The sequence below is a fragment of the Pelobates fuscus genome, chromosome 2 (assembly GCF_036172605.1).
Source record: "Pelobates fuscus isolate aPelFus1 chromosome 2, aPelFus1.pri, whole genome shotgun sequence".
NCBI lineage: Eukaryota > Metazoa > Chordata > Amphibia > Anura > Pelobatidae > Pelobates > Pelobates fuscus.
Window position 1 is genome coordinate 136,727,146 of NC_086318.1, and position 16,698 is coordinate 136,743,843.

Genomic DNA, 16,698 nt, shown 5'->3' on the forward strand with positions numbered 1-16,698 from the left:
AAGGTAAGTAGGGGGCGTAGGGTTTATATAGGATCATAACTCCTCCCACAAATTCAGGCCAAATGGCCTTCCAACATATAAAAAGACTTATTCAACTAAATAAACACACAGCCAGTTATTACATTCAACTTCATCTGCTACAGTTTTCACAAATGCAGAAGCATTTGCTTGATCAGTAGTAATAGGCTTATCACATAGGTTCCTCTTTTGACAGAGTACGTTCAGACAAATTACCGTATATACTCGAGAATAAGCCGAGTTTTTCAGCACATTTCTTGTGCTGAAAAACCCCAACTCTGCTTATACTCGAGTCAATGTCTGTATTATGGCAATTTACATTGCCATAATACAGACTGGGGGCTGGCAGCGAGCGCTTACCTCTCCTGCAGCTCCTGTCAGCTCCCTTCTCCTCCGCGCCGGTCCTTTCAGCACCTCTGTCAGCTCCCAGTGTAAGTCTCGCGAGAGCCGCGGGGTCATAGTGCACTAGGGGGATGGACACTTATATTCTAGCCTTTTCTTAATAAAGCTTTATTATTTTTGATGTCTTGGATCCCTCAGGCTATTTAGCAGTGTTTTCTCCCTTATATCTTACTTGGTGGTATAGGAGGTATTAGTTAATTTTGTATATACTTTATTTTCATTCTTTTTATTATTTACCTAGCCTCACCATTTGTGGGTCTGTTTAGCCAGCATTTATTTGCATTACATGTTCCAACGTAGCTATACTTATATCCAGGCGATGCACGGGGTCTCAACCCCCTTTTTTTAGATTGAGACTCCTTAGCATCTCTCTTTTTCTTTTGTGTGCTTACTAATTTAGGGGTTAGGCCCCTGGTGTCACGATTCTGGGAACCTAACACGCTAACAGACACACAGAAAAGGTGCAGTACCGGACCTTAGAGTGGCCGGGCTAAGCACACAAAGAACAGTCAGGAGACAAGCCGAGTAAGGGGAACCAGAAGACAGAATAACGAGAGACAAGACGAGGTCAAAGGGTACGTAACCAGAGAGAAACACAAGTAGAACAGCAATACTAGAAAGCAAAGACCACAACAGGGCAGAGAGAGACAGGAAAGGTAAGTATTTAAACCCAATGATTAATTCTGATTGGATAATTTCCAATCAGAATTAACAATCACACGTGGGAGATATCTATACCTCCCACTGTGATTGAGGCACTGTGCCTTTAACGCCGGGTCAGGTGGCTGACCCCGGCGTTTACAAAAATGGGCGGTCTCCCAGCGTCATGCATGCTGCCGCTGGGGGACAAAGAGGAAACGAGAAGGGGACCACGGACGGCTGGAGGGTGAGTGCCGCGAGCGGACTGCAGCCTCCCCTCGCAGCCGCCCGCGGGATCCTGACATTACCCCCCCCTCGAAGACCGCCCGGAGGGCGGGAAGCAGAAGGCTTCAAAGGAAACCGGGCATGAAAGGAGCGGACCAAAGAGGGAACGTGCAGATCAGAGCTCGAAACCCAAGACCGCTCCTCAGGGCCGTACCCCTTCCAATCCACCAGATATTGCAGCCAACCCCTAGAAACACGAGAGTCAAGGAGGGCAGCCACTTCGTACACGTCACTAGAGACAGTGCAAGGGGAAACGGGCCATCCGAGGCGACGAGAGAACCGGTTACACAGCAAGGGCTTCAAAAGTGAGCAGCTGCTGAACGAGACAGCGCAACATGGACCTGATCCCACATCTCCCGCAAAGAAGCGAGGTGCTGGTCCAAGGCGGGCATTCCCCTGTCGGAGAACGCACCGGGAAGGACAGAAGGCTGAAACCCATAAGCAACCACAAAAGGACTTAAGCCAGTAGACGAATGAGACACCGTATTCCTGGCAAATTCAGCCCACGGAAGGAGGCGAGACCAGTCGTCCTGGTGCGCATTAGTGAAGCAGCGCAAATACAATTCCACAGACTAATTAGCACGTTCGGCTGCACCGGAGTGGGAATGGGTTCGGGCACAGCAGCAGCAGCCTCCTGAACAGCAGGTTGCAAGTGTGCAGTACGAGCCAGTATGGTTTGTAAAGCTTGAGCAAACTGATCCATATGGTGGTCTAAACCATCCATTCTAGCCTCCTGATTAACTAGTAGCTGTGGAATGTCAGCAGGTTCCATTATGGCCCTGTTGTAATGTCACGATTCTGGGAACCTAACACGCTAACACACACACAGAAAACGTGCAGTACCAGACCTTAGAGTGGCCGGGCTAAGCACACAAAGAATAGTCAGGAGACAAGCCGAGTAAGGGGAACCAGAAGACAGAATAATGAGAGACAAGACGAGGTCAAAGGGTAGGAGAAAGTCGCAAGGTCGGATAGATATATATATATATATACATACATACATTCTAAAATACAGTTAGAAAGAAATTACACACACACACGCACACACACACACACACATATATATATATATATATAATTTTTTTTGTTTATTTTTTCATTTTATTTTTTTACGTATTTACATATTTATTTATAATATATATATATATATATATATATATAAAATATGATAATTATATATTTAATCAATATCATTCTACACGTATTTTGATATTAATATATACAGTGCCTTGCATTCATTATTGTGAATCAAACATCAAATAGGACAAAATAACAGAAAAAGTAAATGTACATAACTATTCACCCCCCTAAAGTCAATACTTTGTAGAGCCACCTTTTTCGGCAATCACAGCTCCAAGTCGCTTTGGATAAGTCTCTATGAGCATGCCACATCTTACCACTGGGATTTTTTCCCATTCCTCCTTGCAAAACTGCTCCAGCTCCTTCAAGTTGGATGGTTTGCGCTTGTGAACAGAAATCTTTAAAGGGACTTTCCAGTGCCAGGAAGACAAATCGTTTTCCTGGCACTGCAGGTCCCTTCTCCCTCCCACCCCCGGTTGCTGAAGGGGTCAAAACCCCTTCAGTGACTTACCTGAGGCAGCGCCGATGTCCCTCGGCGCTGCTTCTGGGTCCGCCCACGCTCCTCCCCGTTCCCACGTCATCCGGCGGGGAAGACCAATCACGCCCGCTGGCGGGGGAGACCTAATGCGCATGGAGGAGTTAACCCTGCAATGTAATTATTGCAGTTTATGAAAAAGGGTTAAGGGTAGTGGGAGTTGGCACCCAGACCACTCCAATGGGCAGAAGTGGTCTGGGTGCCTGGAGTGTCCCTTTAAGTCTGACCACAGATTTTCTATTGGATTGAGGTCTGGGCTTTGACTAGGTCATTCCAACACATTTACATGTTTCCCCTTAAACCACTCAAGTGTTGCTTCAGCAGTGTGTTTGGGGTCATTGTCCTGTTGGAAGGTGAACCTCCGTCCTAGCCTCAAATCACGCACACAGTGGTACAGGTTTTGCTCAAGAATATCCCTATATTTAGCACCATCCATCTTTCCCTCAACTCTGACCAGTTTCCCAGTCCCTGCTGAAAAACATCCCCACAGCATGATGAAGCCACCACCATGTTTCACTGTGGGGATGGTGTTCTTTGGGTGATGTGATGTGTCGGGTTTGCGCCAGCCAGGGTTACCTTAGGTCTCTGTGTTGCCTCTCTGATTAATCCCCTCCTTGCCCGGTCAGTGAGTTTTGGTGGGCGGCCGTCTCTTGGCAGGTTTGCGGTTGTGCCATGTTCTTTCCATTTGGTTATGATAGATTTGACAGTGCTCCTGGGGATCATCAAATATTTGAATATTTTTTATAACTTAACCCTGATTTGTACTTCTCAACAACATTGTCCCTTACTTTTTTGGAGAGTTCATTGGTCTTCATGGCAATGTTTGGTTAGTGGTGCCTCTTGCTTAGGTGTTTCAGCCTCTGGGGCCTTCAAAAAAAAGGTTTGTGTATATGTAATGACAGATCATGTGACACTTAGATTGCACACAGGTGGACATCATTTCACTAATTATGAGACTTCTGAAGGTAATTGGTTGCACGAGAGCTTTTTATGGGCTTAATAACAAAAGGGGGTGAATACATACGCACATGCCAATTTTCTGTTTTCAATTTCTAAAAAAAAGTTTTATGTATATATTTTTCTCATTTCACTTCACCACCTTAGACTATTGTGTTCTGATCTATCACAGAAAATTCTGATAAATAAAACATTATACTTAAGGCTGTAATGTAACAAAATAGGTACAAAGTCAAGGGGGGTGAATACTTTTTATGTAAAGTGTGTATAAGTGATGTTGACTTATAGGATTTATTATTTAGCATCCACTCAGGATCATTTCTAGACACTTGTTAATGCATAGTCACCATTTTCTTCACACTGTTGGTGAACAGTGGACACTTGGACACTCCAGGCTGCAAATAATCAAATCTTATTTAGAACATTTTACACATTTAAAGTTCTTTATGTTTCTGCAAAACCCCAGCTCTTGAAGTTTCTGACGTATGCTCTCCCTAAAGTAGGGAGTCAGTGACTTAGTCACTTACTTTTACATGACTTTGCTGAGATTAACCTACAGGCAGTTTCTTCAAAACTGCAAAGGTGTCTAGTAGATGTAGTTCATTACATAACAGATTACACATTTGTTCTGTAAAAATATATCAACCAAACTGCAATTTACAAAACGTCAGTTATTATATACATTACTATTAAAAAAAATCACCTTTGAATTCATTTTAATATGGACAATTAATTAATTAAAGAACACCAATCATATTGAAAGGTAACCTAGCTTACACCTAGCACCTGACATGTGTGGGTGCCTGAAATTACTTTTTAAAAAGCTTTTATATTTGCTTTCCTTCAGACAAGGAATAGTGAGATCTTTGTGTATAGAAACTTTAATGTTTTTTTTAACATTACGCGATATCTTTAAAACTCTGTAGATGTTTGTTTTTCCCCAGGTGTCCCATGAATTTCCCCTTCTCTACTTTGCAGTTTCTTCACATACCTTTTTCTTGTATGGTAAAGCCCATCATTATGCCCCTCTAATTTAGAATGAAGTCTAATTTATGGCTACAGAATGCTGCCCACATAGCCTTTATATAGGAACACATGGCTACCTTTATGGATCTCTGATCCTGTCCATAATTTTCCAAAGCAACTGGGCCTGCAGTATCACAGGACACTTACTGATAATCCAGTCAAACATGGAAGTGAATTATTTTGGCTGCTCCATCACAGAGACATCTCTCATGGCTTGCTTGCTTAGTATGTTAAAATATTTTAATACTGTTTTTATTTATTGTTGTTTTATATTGTTGTGTAGGACATTGGCCTGGCAGCACTATTCACTCCCTGCACAATAAGAAAATATTTTAGCAAATAGTTGTTCATGGAGTGAAAAGTGCTAACACGCCACAGTGGTTTTCAAAGTCACCAATGGCAACACATTTAACCTCTTGCACAACACCTTAAAAAAATATTTTTCCAAAAAAAAAAAAAAAACAATAATAAAATCTTTTAACAAACAGTGTGGAGTTTGAAAAGTGCTTTCACACCAATGAAAGTGGTTTTAACATCCTCCCACAGTATAAAAAACTATTTTCCCAAAACATTCTACTAAACAGTACCCTCATTTGGTATCCTAAGTAGGGGAACCCCACATCAGTGTACCAAATTAATGGGGTAATCTACTCAACAGTGCCCTAATTTGGTATACTCAGTAGGAAACCCCACATCAGTGTGCCAAAATAGAGGAGTCGTCTACTGAACAGTGCTCTAATTTGGTATACGCAGTATGGAACCCTACATCAGTGTACCAAAATAGGGGAGTCGTCTACTAAACAGTGCCCTAATTTGGTATACTCAGTAGGGAATCCCACATTAGTGTACCAAAATAGTTGTCTACTAAACATTGCCCTAATTTGGTATCCCAATTAGGGCAGTCATCTATAATATAGCTGAAAAAGAAAAAAAATCCTTTTTCTTAAAAGTGCTCTTTCAGTTGCTTGGTACATACGTCCCTAATTTGGTACCATTAATTATGGCGGTTCCTTGTAGGGATAGAATACCAAATTATGGATCTATATACTAAACAGCTAAATAAGCAAAAATAAGAAAAGCCATTTTTCTAAATTTGCTTTTTCAGTTGCTTAATAGATAAGTCACTATTTGAATCCCCTTAATTATAGCATTCCTGTAAGGATACCAAAGTAGGGAGTTATCTACTAAGCAGCTGAAAGATAGAAATTAAGAAAGAAAAAAACTTTTCTTAAATTTGCGGTTTCTGGTGCTTAATAGAAAAGTTGGAAAAATACGTTTGAGAATTTTTCAGTCATGGATTTTGCCCTAAAATGAGAAATTCCCTGCTAAATGTCTGGCAATTCAGTTTCGTGAATAAACCTGATATTGTTTCTAGGGTTATAAAGCCGCTTCAATTAAATGATAACTACCACAAAACAAATCACAATAGAACACTATTTATAATAAAATAGAAACATTTATTCAGGGATACATGTAATACATTGCCTATAGCTACAGTCATGAAATCACAGGATGTGAGGTGTGGTGAGTGTGACAGGGTTGAGGCCGGTGTGTATTACGGGATTTGTGTGGCAGGGTGGTGCGTGTGACAAGGTTAAGGGTGAGCGTGAGAGAGCGATTGTGACAGGGTTTAGGGTGTGTGTTACTGGATTAGTGTGGCAGGGTGGTGAGTGTGACAAGGATGAGCGTGAGAGAGTGATTGTGACAGGGTTGACGGTGTGTGTTACAGGTTAGTGTGGTAGGGTGGTGAGTGTGACAAGGTTGGAGGGTGAGGTTGAGAAAGGTGGAGTGATTGTGACAGGGTAGTCAGTGGGACAAGCTTGGGGCTGAATGATTGTGGCAGGGTGAGGGAGTGACAGTGTAAGGGGGCTGAGTGTGCCTGGGGGGGAGTAAAAGGCTGTGTTAAACACAGTTTCCCAACGTAGTAATGCCTTATTATTCTTTAATTTATATTTGCACCTTCCTTCCTGTGCAGAAATGGGGTACAATAATACATCCCATGGTGGTCCAGTGGTCTAGCTCTCTAAAAAGACAGTGGTTATAGTAAAAAGCCTGCAATGACTTTAAGCTGTAGTAGTTCTGGTGACTATAGTCACCAGAACCACTACTAGTGTCCCTTTATTCAGGAATAATTAATTGGTCAAGTAAAGCAAATCTACTAGTAAAATAATCCCTACAGCCCCCTGTAGTGGATATGGTGCCAGGAATGCCCCTCACCATCCTATGGCTCCCAATTCTACATCTGGTCCTTCTCGAACAGAAGAAATTGAATGTGAATGTAAGCGTTCATTCATTGTCTGAGAGCATCCGCTGAACATGCTCCGTCAATGAATGAGTCTAACAAGTTCTTCTACTGAAAATATAAAGTAAGATAGATCAAAAAAATATATAAACACAAAATGTTTGTGTTGAGGGTGTGCTGCATAACTGTGGTTTAATGATTGCCTGCCCTTTATTACTGCACCTGGCAAGTAGTTTAAATATTGCTTGTGTTGGCAGTTTGCATAATGACCACACTGCCATTTTGGGGTAGGTTTGGGGTAGGGTTAGGGTAGAGAACTGCCGAATTCCCGAATTGCCAAAGTCCGAATTTCAGAAGTGCCGAACCGAACAGAATTTCGGAAGTCCTGAATTGCTGAAGTCCGGAATTTTGAAAGTCCGAACCGAACCAAATTTTTTGCCCATGCACATCCCTAATGCTTTTCATAGAGAAGTATTGGGGACATAAGATGTGTGGCAATTAGTGCTCTCCTCCAATCCAAGGCGTCTCTGTGAGACACATTAGCTGCATTCAGGGTTATCATGCTGCGTGTTATCACGACAAATGTGAATACCTTTAAAAACCAAAGATCTTATGGTGGAAGTGCCTGTAATGGCTGTCTGTTTTATGCAATGTTTTACATTACCAGACAAAAAGGTAAGCATTAATGCATCCAAACCACTAAATTATGATGTAGTGGGTTTCATGCTTACAGTGTTAAAGGAACACTATAAACACCATGAACTTTTAGGTAATGGGTGCAGTCCTGTTTTTGGTTTTTGTACCAAATACAGTGTACAGGATGAAAATATTCATTATTAACGCCACAGCTGATAGGGGGGCTTAGAGTGATGGGGAATCTCCTATTTGTTGTTAAAACACTAAAAAATTTAAAACAAAATGTACAAAAAGTCTGCCACCATAAACTTGAGCATCATAACCACTATAATAAATTGTGCTTATTCTGCTAAGAATATCTCTTCGATCATACTTATATTTAATATTTACACATCTATCTCTCTTACATGCAACCCTAAATATTTTTTTATATTGCCTCCAAGCAGCTGTAATAATGTGGGTGGGTCTTCCATAGATAAATGTGGGGCAAATACAACTTCACCTGTAAAAACTAATCCACAATTTTCGACCACTTCAGCTATGGTGCCAGGAAATATAATTAAAAAATGATGCCTGTTCTTCTTGTTTGGCAGAACATTTTCACGTGAAATGTCTTTTTTAATCTCTATGATTTTTTGGCACAGCTGGGATTCATCAAACCCGGCAAGATCAACAACATCCGTATGTGTTTGGCCTCTGTTTAAGCAGAGCAGGTGTTTAGGAGGCATGTATGTGTGAGTGAAGAGGATGGTGTGATGATTCAAGGACTCACCAGGGGTGGGTTTTGATTGTACAATTTGCTGTATGTGAAACAAACTGGGAATTAATCCACCCTGGTGCAGAAAGCCAAAGAAAAGAGCCCCAATAATATTAAATAAGGCAATAGCACAAGTCATCTTTCCTGTTCTGTAGCACGTAGAGTACAACAAGACCACAGGTAACAGAAGTGGAATTAGGAAACGGGGCTCTTGGTGGCCAACTAGTGAAAGTAGTATTAGAGGGACAAAATAAATGAGAAACAATAAACTGGTATGTTGGGGAATACCTTCTTTGTTTTGATTATTGTTACACTGACTTTTGGGGAATAATTTCATGATGAACCTTTTCAGCATCTTTAAGAATATAAATACAACAGACACATGAAGAATACCAAAAAGGACCACAGCATTGACAACTACATGGGTTATTGGAGGATGAGTTCCATGCTGAGCGAGATTGTCTGGGTTTAGGTTGTATTTCAGGAAGTTAAGAGGTGTTAACACGGTCTTCTGGAATATCTGGTCCATGAAGCTTTGTGTAGTAAATGTAAGCCATCCTTTGTACCACAAGGTATCAGCAGAAATGAAAATGATAGAGGTTGAAAATGAGCTTGGCAGCAGCTTTAATACGTTGGTGACAAACGACTGATAGGAGAAACAGCAGTCTTTAGTTTTCCCAGCCCAGAAAAGAACTGGAACAAGTGCAAAAGCAGCAAATGTGGGTCTGTTAAAAATTCCAGCAGCCAGGATGATGCCAATAAAATGATGGGACTTGGCCTTGTGGATCTTTTCAGGAGATGTCAATAGGAGGATTACAGAAAGGAAAATTCCTTCCATAGCATTGCTGATTGTCCTTGTGTAGAAAACGAGAGTGACATAAGATCCAGCTAGAAGAATCATAGCATTCCAACGATTTGATCCCCATGCAGGTGCTATATGGAACACTGTATAGTCCAATATGAAGGACAGGAGTGTTATGAGCAGTCTGGGAAGAACTAGAAGAACATAGCCACATGCGGAAGTAACCTTAAAATCCAGTTGATGTAACAATTTAATAATCCAGAATGCAGCCCCAGATGTTAGTAGAGGGGTAACAACTGTTCTGCATGGGAAGGTTGGAAGGAACTCCCATGGCCTATTGATGTCAAGATCTAAAATGTCACCTTATGGAGCAGAAAACAAAAATATAATAGTCAAATGACCACTGTTATATGACACTGTGGTCTAAATATGTTAAAACAAAAGAGATGCTTTTAATATATAAAAGCAATTAATCCTAATTATGAATGTATTTCAATATCACTTACATTTTTGTTTGCCATAGGAAATTTTTTGGTGGATTTACAATTGAATAAAACTATGTACTCCACCTGAATGCTCGTTTTCACCATCAGAAATCAGATTATAGTGAATAGCCAGATAAAATGCCCTCATAAGATCGGATTAATAGTTAAAAAAGAGGCTAAACAAGAAAGCTTCACAAGCACTTCTGCTGCTTGAATGGGCCATGGCACAAGGATCTCCCAATACCCTTTGGTAAGCTATACTTTACCTAGCAATTGTCATTTTCTGCTGTGTGTTGCAAATATACAGAACAGCGTACTTGTTCTGCCTATATCATTAACCAATGCTTGAATATTCAGTGTATGTAAATAATATATTTATGTTACATCTACACATACAGAATTAACAGAGCTGGAAAACTTCTAAATTAAACACACTGTGCAATAATGAAAGTTTTAAAATTGTACCTCTTTTTCAGGAAGTGTTTAGGAAGGCTGTGTAAGTCACAAGTTAAGCTAAAGTTGTTTTGGTTCTCATAGTGTCCCTTTAATTCCATACCTGCCATCACTTCTGGTGATTGGAAGAATTCGTCAGGGTGCAGATACCCTGTCTGTGGAAGAAGACACCAGGCTATCCTTAAGATGCTTAGGGATGCCCACAATGTCTTGGCACCCATCTCTTGAATCAGGCAACAAGGAACATTCTTCATATTCACTGGCATAGTTATATGATTCTACCATCTAGGGAAATTAACCAAGACAGAAAGAATATACACAAAAATGTTTAAATATTTATTTATAAAATATTTTACCAGGAAGAATACATTGAGACTTCTCTCTTTTTTAAGTATGTCCTGGGTCTACAAAACATTGCATTGATATAATAGGGTACAATAAAATACAAAAACAATATTATTACACAATATATACAAAATGTAACAGATGATAAATATGTAATCAGCTGTCACAAATGTTCATTATAATCTTTATGTTATTAAAAGATATTGTATACAGATTTGAAACTGTTCAGAGGCAGAGTGGCAAGTTTCATGTTGTGTAAAAGTGGACCCAGTTGCTTATGGATAGGGATAATTTTGATACACACAAACTTTGCGAATATCTAGCAGGGGTGGACTGAGAGCAGTTAAGGCCCCAGGACAAAAGTAGATCCCTAGCCCTCTGAAGGCCAAATAAATGTGCATGAATTAAATGATAAATATAACGCTCATGTAATACCGCATTTCTTTGGATGTGTACAGCGAGAACACCTTTGTGTAGTGCCAGGAAAACGAGTATGTTTTCCTGGCACTATAGTGGTCCTTTAATAGCACCATACAATGTGTCAAAGCAGGGATGTATGTGTGTGTAATGTTGATGTGCATCAACCTTGAAGTATAATACTGTATAGTGTTCTAGAAGTGAGTACAACAGATGTGCGTGAAAGCAGGGGTATCTGTATGGAATGTAGACGTGTAAGGGTGTTTTTCTGCTGGGTTGTAATTTTGTTGAGGGCCTATGTGTGTGAATAAAGGTAATTGTTGGTGTATCAACACAAAAGTGCATTAGTCTGTGTATGAATTCATGGACAGAGTTGTGTGCAGTGTCTTGTGTGTGAACTCAGGAGTACATTTGAGCAGTTTGTGTGACTTTAGGATTGCAATTGAGAGGTGTGTGAAGCAGGAGTGGATGTGTGTATAGTGAAAGCCTGTGTAAATGACGAGTGGATTAGAAATTTGTCTCAGTGTGTGTGAAAAGAGGGGTGTAGTTGAAAACGGTATTATTGTGTGTGAATGAAGAGTGTAATTGAAACTAGTGTCAAAGTCCGTCTTTGGCGCCCTTTTCACCATCCTCCACCACTTGTATCTTTGCATCACCCACCTGTTTGTCTCCACAATATTTTTACATCACCCACCGGTTTGTCTCTTTAGTCTGTCACACCTTGCCTCCCCATTACCCTTCTGTGAGCCTCTACTGTGACCTTCACAACTGTTACACATTACACTGCTCCTTCTCAAACACCCCACTTGTGCCTTTCTCACATTTCTAACCCACCTTTTCATTTTGTGCCCCTTCTCATTAACCCCACATGTCTGTATCCAACACCCCTTTGTGCCTCTAGCTCATATTTCCCCTATCCCTATTAATATCAAGCACCCAGGGCCGTATTTTCCTGTAGGCTAATTAAAATTACACTATTCTAAAAACAGTGAACACTAAAACACTGAACCGAAAATAAGGAGAAATTCTACGCATATGATATGACCAGTGGCGTACTAAGGGGGGGAGGGGGGGGGGGGCGGTTCGCCCCGGGTGCCACTTACTAGGGGGTTGCCCCGGGGCAGACTGCAATGCCCCTTCTGCCGCGATCGCCGAGACCGGCGGTCTGCAGCTCCGCAATGTGCAGAGCTGCAGACCATGGATCTCGCATGCACTGCCCAATCAGAGCGTTGACGCGGGTTACCACGGCAACGCTCTGATTGGGTCTCGCGAGATCCATGGTCTGCAGCTCTGCGGAGCTGCAGAACGGAAATGAGGGCCACCGGACCACCAGGGACCCCACCGGACCACCAGGCAGCCCCCACTGGACCACCAGGGATTTAAGGTGATTTTTTTAGTCACACTCCCCTCTCCTCATCACCCCCCTCCCTCTCACAATCACCCCCCTCCCTCTCACAATCATCCCCCCTCCTCATCACCCCCTCCCTCTTACAATCACCCCCCCTCTCACAATCACCCCCCTCCCTCTAACAATCACCCCCCCTCCTTATTACCCCCTCCCTCTTACAATCACCCCCCCTCTCCTCATCACCCCCTTCCCTCTCACAATCACCCCCCTCTCCTCATCACCCCCTCCCTCTCACAATCACCCCCCCTCTCCTCATCACCCCCTCTCTCTCACAATCACCCCCCCTCTCACAATCACCCCCCCTCTCACAATCACCCCCCTCTCCTCATCACCCCCTCCCTCTCACAATCACCCCCCCTCTCCTCATAACCCCCATCCCTCTCACAATCACCCCCCTCTCCTCATCACCCCCTTCCCTCTCACAATCACCCCCCTCCTCATCACCCCCTCCCTCTTACAATCACCCCCCTCTCACAATCACCCCCCTCCCTCTCACAATCACCCCCCTCTCCTTATCACCCCCTCCCTCTTACAATCACCCCCCCTCTCCTCATCACCCCTTCCCTCTCACAATCACCCCCCCTCTCCTCATCACCCCCTTCCCTCTCACAATCACCCCCCCTCTCCTCATCACCCCCTCCCTCTCACAATCACCCCCTCCCTCTCACAATCACCCCCCTCTCACAATCACTCCCCTCTCCTCATCACCCCCTCCCTCTCACACTCACCCCCCCTCTCCTCATCACCCCCTTCCCTCTCACAATCACCCCCCTCTCCTCATCACCCCCTCCCTCTCACAATCACCCCCCCTATCCTCATCACCCCCTCCCTCTCACAATCACCCCCCCTCTCACAATCACCCCCCCTCTCCTCATCATCCCCCTCCCTCTCACAATCACCCACCCCCCCTCTCCTCATCTCGACTTTTTAAAAATTTATTATCCGAGCCACATTTTTTATAAAGGTTAGTACCAATCACAACATGTTTCATTTAACATATTGATATATATATCACAGTAATGATGTATTGTATTGTCTCTCATGTAATTTACAAACTTAAAAATGGGAGGTGAAAGGGCCTCATAAGTAGAATAGCCTAGGGCCTCTTTTCATCTAAATCCGGCCCTGCAAGCATCTCTATGTCTCTTTCCCATTGTTGTCCCTATATACTTATCATGCCCTACCTGATTTGCTTTCCATGATTTGCTCCCTCTGATTGCTCCCCTAGATCTATTCTATTCTATGTTCCTTACACAGTTTCCACTCCTTGCCTCTCTTCTGTTTTTCTATTGCATTCAGCAACTTTCATTCTCTCCCCATCTTCCCCCTTTCTCTCCTACATCTCTTCATGTTCCCTGTTGTCTCTGACAGGCTGCTCCCCCCTCACCTCAGTTACTGAGAGCGCTCTGTGTGAGAGGAAAGTGCAGGAAGTGACCCTAGCCCAGCCTATCCACATCATACAGGGAGCCGCATGGGACAGCAAGGAGTAGACCTGACAGAGAATCCACTAATGCTGCCAGGTTCTTACTTAGCGCGGGGGCTGGAAATGTGCAGCGCAGTAGGATGCCTTTCCAGTTTGCATATCTCATATCTCCCAAGCTGGAGCATTGCTGTGCGGCCAGGCCCCAGACTGTGACTGATGCTCGGCCCATGACCTATGTCCATCCGCCCCTGATGTCTAGGTGTCTCTAAACCTCCTTAAGGACAGAGGCAATTGTACAAGTTCTGATCAAAGCAACATCAAACCAAAACCTGGGATTTGACCATATGTCTATTAAACCTTAACCTCTTTCATATGAAGTGCACCCACACTTATTACATAACATTTTGTTCAGGAGAAACAGGGCTTTTATTTCACATCATATATTCATAAACATAATTTAATATGGATAAAATCTAAGGAAATCTGAAAAATTAAGACATTTTGGCATTTTTTTTTAGTTCTGCATGGCATTTTAACTGTGAGTGTCATAATACTGTTTGCTTTTTACTGCGATAAAATACACACATTTGTATTCAATGATGTTTCACGGGTAAAACAATAACCTCCATGATGGCATTTATATTTGTTTGTGTGGGAAAAAATGCAAAAAAACGAATATGACTGCTAATTTTGGCCAGTGTTTGGGACTAAGTGACTAATTTAAAAAAATGAATATACCCCATTTGATACCGGAGAAACTGACGGAAGCGAAGCACAGAGAGATGGACACAGGTTTCTTCAGGAAGGAAGAGATTCTTTATTGGATCACCGATCGGGACTCAGAGGGACTAACGTCACCAAAATACAACAAGTTCTGAGCCCCGGACAATAGTGCAGGCTCCTTATATAGGCACATAACTCCTCCCATATTAAGCTCCACCCGCATATTCTCTTAACCAATCAACACAAATAAGAATTAACTTCCTGTTTGACCGCATGGCCTGTCCAGCACAATGGAGGAGGGGAATACTACATCCTGTATTCTTGCACATGCTCCGTACACTACTGATCGTATCTTGCCTCGTGCAACCAACTGATCGATACGTCAGCATATGCACGTACACATGCCACGTGGTAATCTCGGCCTACTAAATTTATTTTTACCGAGATTCCACCACATTCCCCCCTTTGATGCCTCTTGATATTTCACAATTACTTGAGGCATCACTTAACCTTAGTTTGCATACACCGCAAGTTACCTTGAACCAGACCAGACTTATCTTATGATGTGAATCTTCAACATTCATCTTCCTGCATTGGTTCTCCCTGATCTAGAGCCTCATATTTATAAATTGCCATTATCTGTGCAGCAGCCTTCCTCTCTGCTATATTTTCTATCAGGCTTTGCACAGACCTAACTACTAAGGGTATAAGACACGGCAGGAGTAGACACAACATTAAAATCAGTAGGACTCCACCTACCACTGCCTTAAGCCCTCCAAACCACTCATACCAGCTACCAAACCAACTACTTGGATTGTACCCTTTCCATACCTGAGTAGGCACATGCGCTAGTTTAACCATATGGCTAGTAAGCTCAGCTATTGCTTGCCCTTCGTCATCTATTTGAAGACAGCAATTGCTCAGGTTAAACTTCCCACATACACCTCCCTCTACTGCCAAAAGGTAATCCAAGGCTAATCTATTCTGGTAGACTGCTGTCCTCATCCTGGTATTATGCTTCGCTAGAAGATTGAGCGCTTGTGATGTCTCGTTAGTAATGATCTCAACCACCGCCTGTAATCGTATAATACGGTTGAGCATATAAATAGGGGTTCTATAACCAAAGGTACCATCTTCTGCCCACGTGGCTGGCCCATAATAATCTATAATACGCTGGGGAGGCCATTCATTATCTTCCCAGGCGCCTATCTCTATAGGTCCCCTTTTCTTCCTATGATTCACATCATACACTTTAACACCTAAAGTCTCACCTGTTTCAATAGGTAACAAGAAGAAGGATGGTTTAAGCATACCCAACACACATGCCCCTTCCCAGTCCTGTGGCAACTCCGAATAGGCTTTCTTACCACAGATCCAGTACAAATTTGCTGGGGCTCTCCAGGTAGATGTGATGGATAGGTCAAACCACACATCCTTTAAATTGGCGTATCTAGCAAACGGGTTAGATGGTTCTGAGGCATTTGAAGACGACCACCAAGTTGTATTCTTTGTATCATCATCATAAGCTTTTTGCCCTAGACAAGTTAATTCTCCTACAGAAGTATTATACATCATCCCTTTCCTTGCTATGCAAACATACCCTATGATGGAGGTCTTTAATCTCCACTCAGATTTACCTCTAACACTCATATGATAATCGGCTTGTGTAGATATTAGTTGGTCAACTGCCTCAGAACCGGACATTACCTCCTTTCCTTCCCAAGGCCATTGGTCTCCCATGTTAGTACCTCCACACACATAGCAGTTGGTAACATTAAGACTACCGGCAATACTTTCAGCTAAATCAATGAACAGGTTTTTAGCATTATGGGGGATCTTATTATCTATGCTCATCTCTTCATAAAAGGAATGGTATACTTGATGAGTTTGGGAGGATACCGTATCATTCTCTATACCTATAAACAATACTGTCCCAGGATCTAAACCCGTCCCATATATTTGAAACCCAAATAAATTACCATACTTGTCTAAGAACTTGTCGGGGTTATTTATAAGTATATGGACTGGGTTGCATTCCATAGACTTACAATATGGGCTGGTAGGC

General features: G+C 42.5%; 1 protein-coding gene across 3 annotated transcripts in view; it reads right to left on the minus strand.

The window, feature by feature from the left end:
* Window positions 1–8,022: 8,022 nt before the first annotated feature.
* PIGZ (phosphatidylinositol glycan anchor biosynthesis class Z) overlaps window positions 8,023–16,698 on the minus strand; it is a 50,105-nt gene continuing 41,429 nt past the window's right edge. For all 3 annotated transcript variants that reach the window (XM_063441066.1, XM_063441067.1, XM_063441068.1), the window contains exons 2-3: window positions 10,421–10,602; window positions 8,023–9,741 (exon numbers count right to left, since the gene is read on the minus strand). In XM_063441066.1, the coding sequence (XP_063297136.1) occupies window positions 8,207–9,741; window positions 10,421–10,583 (1,698 nt within the window). In that variant the 5' untranslated portion in view covers window positions 10,584–10,602 and the 3' untranslated portion in view covers window positions 8,023–8,206. The remainder of the gene's footprint in view (window positions 9,742–10,420; window positions 10,603–16,698) is intronic.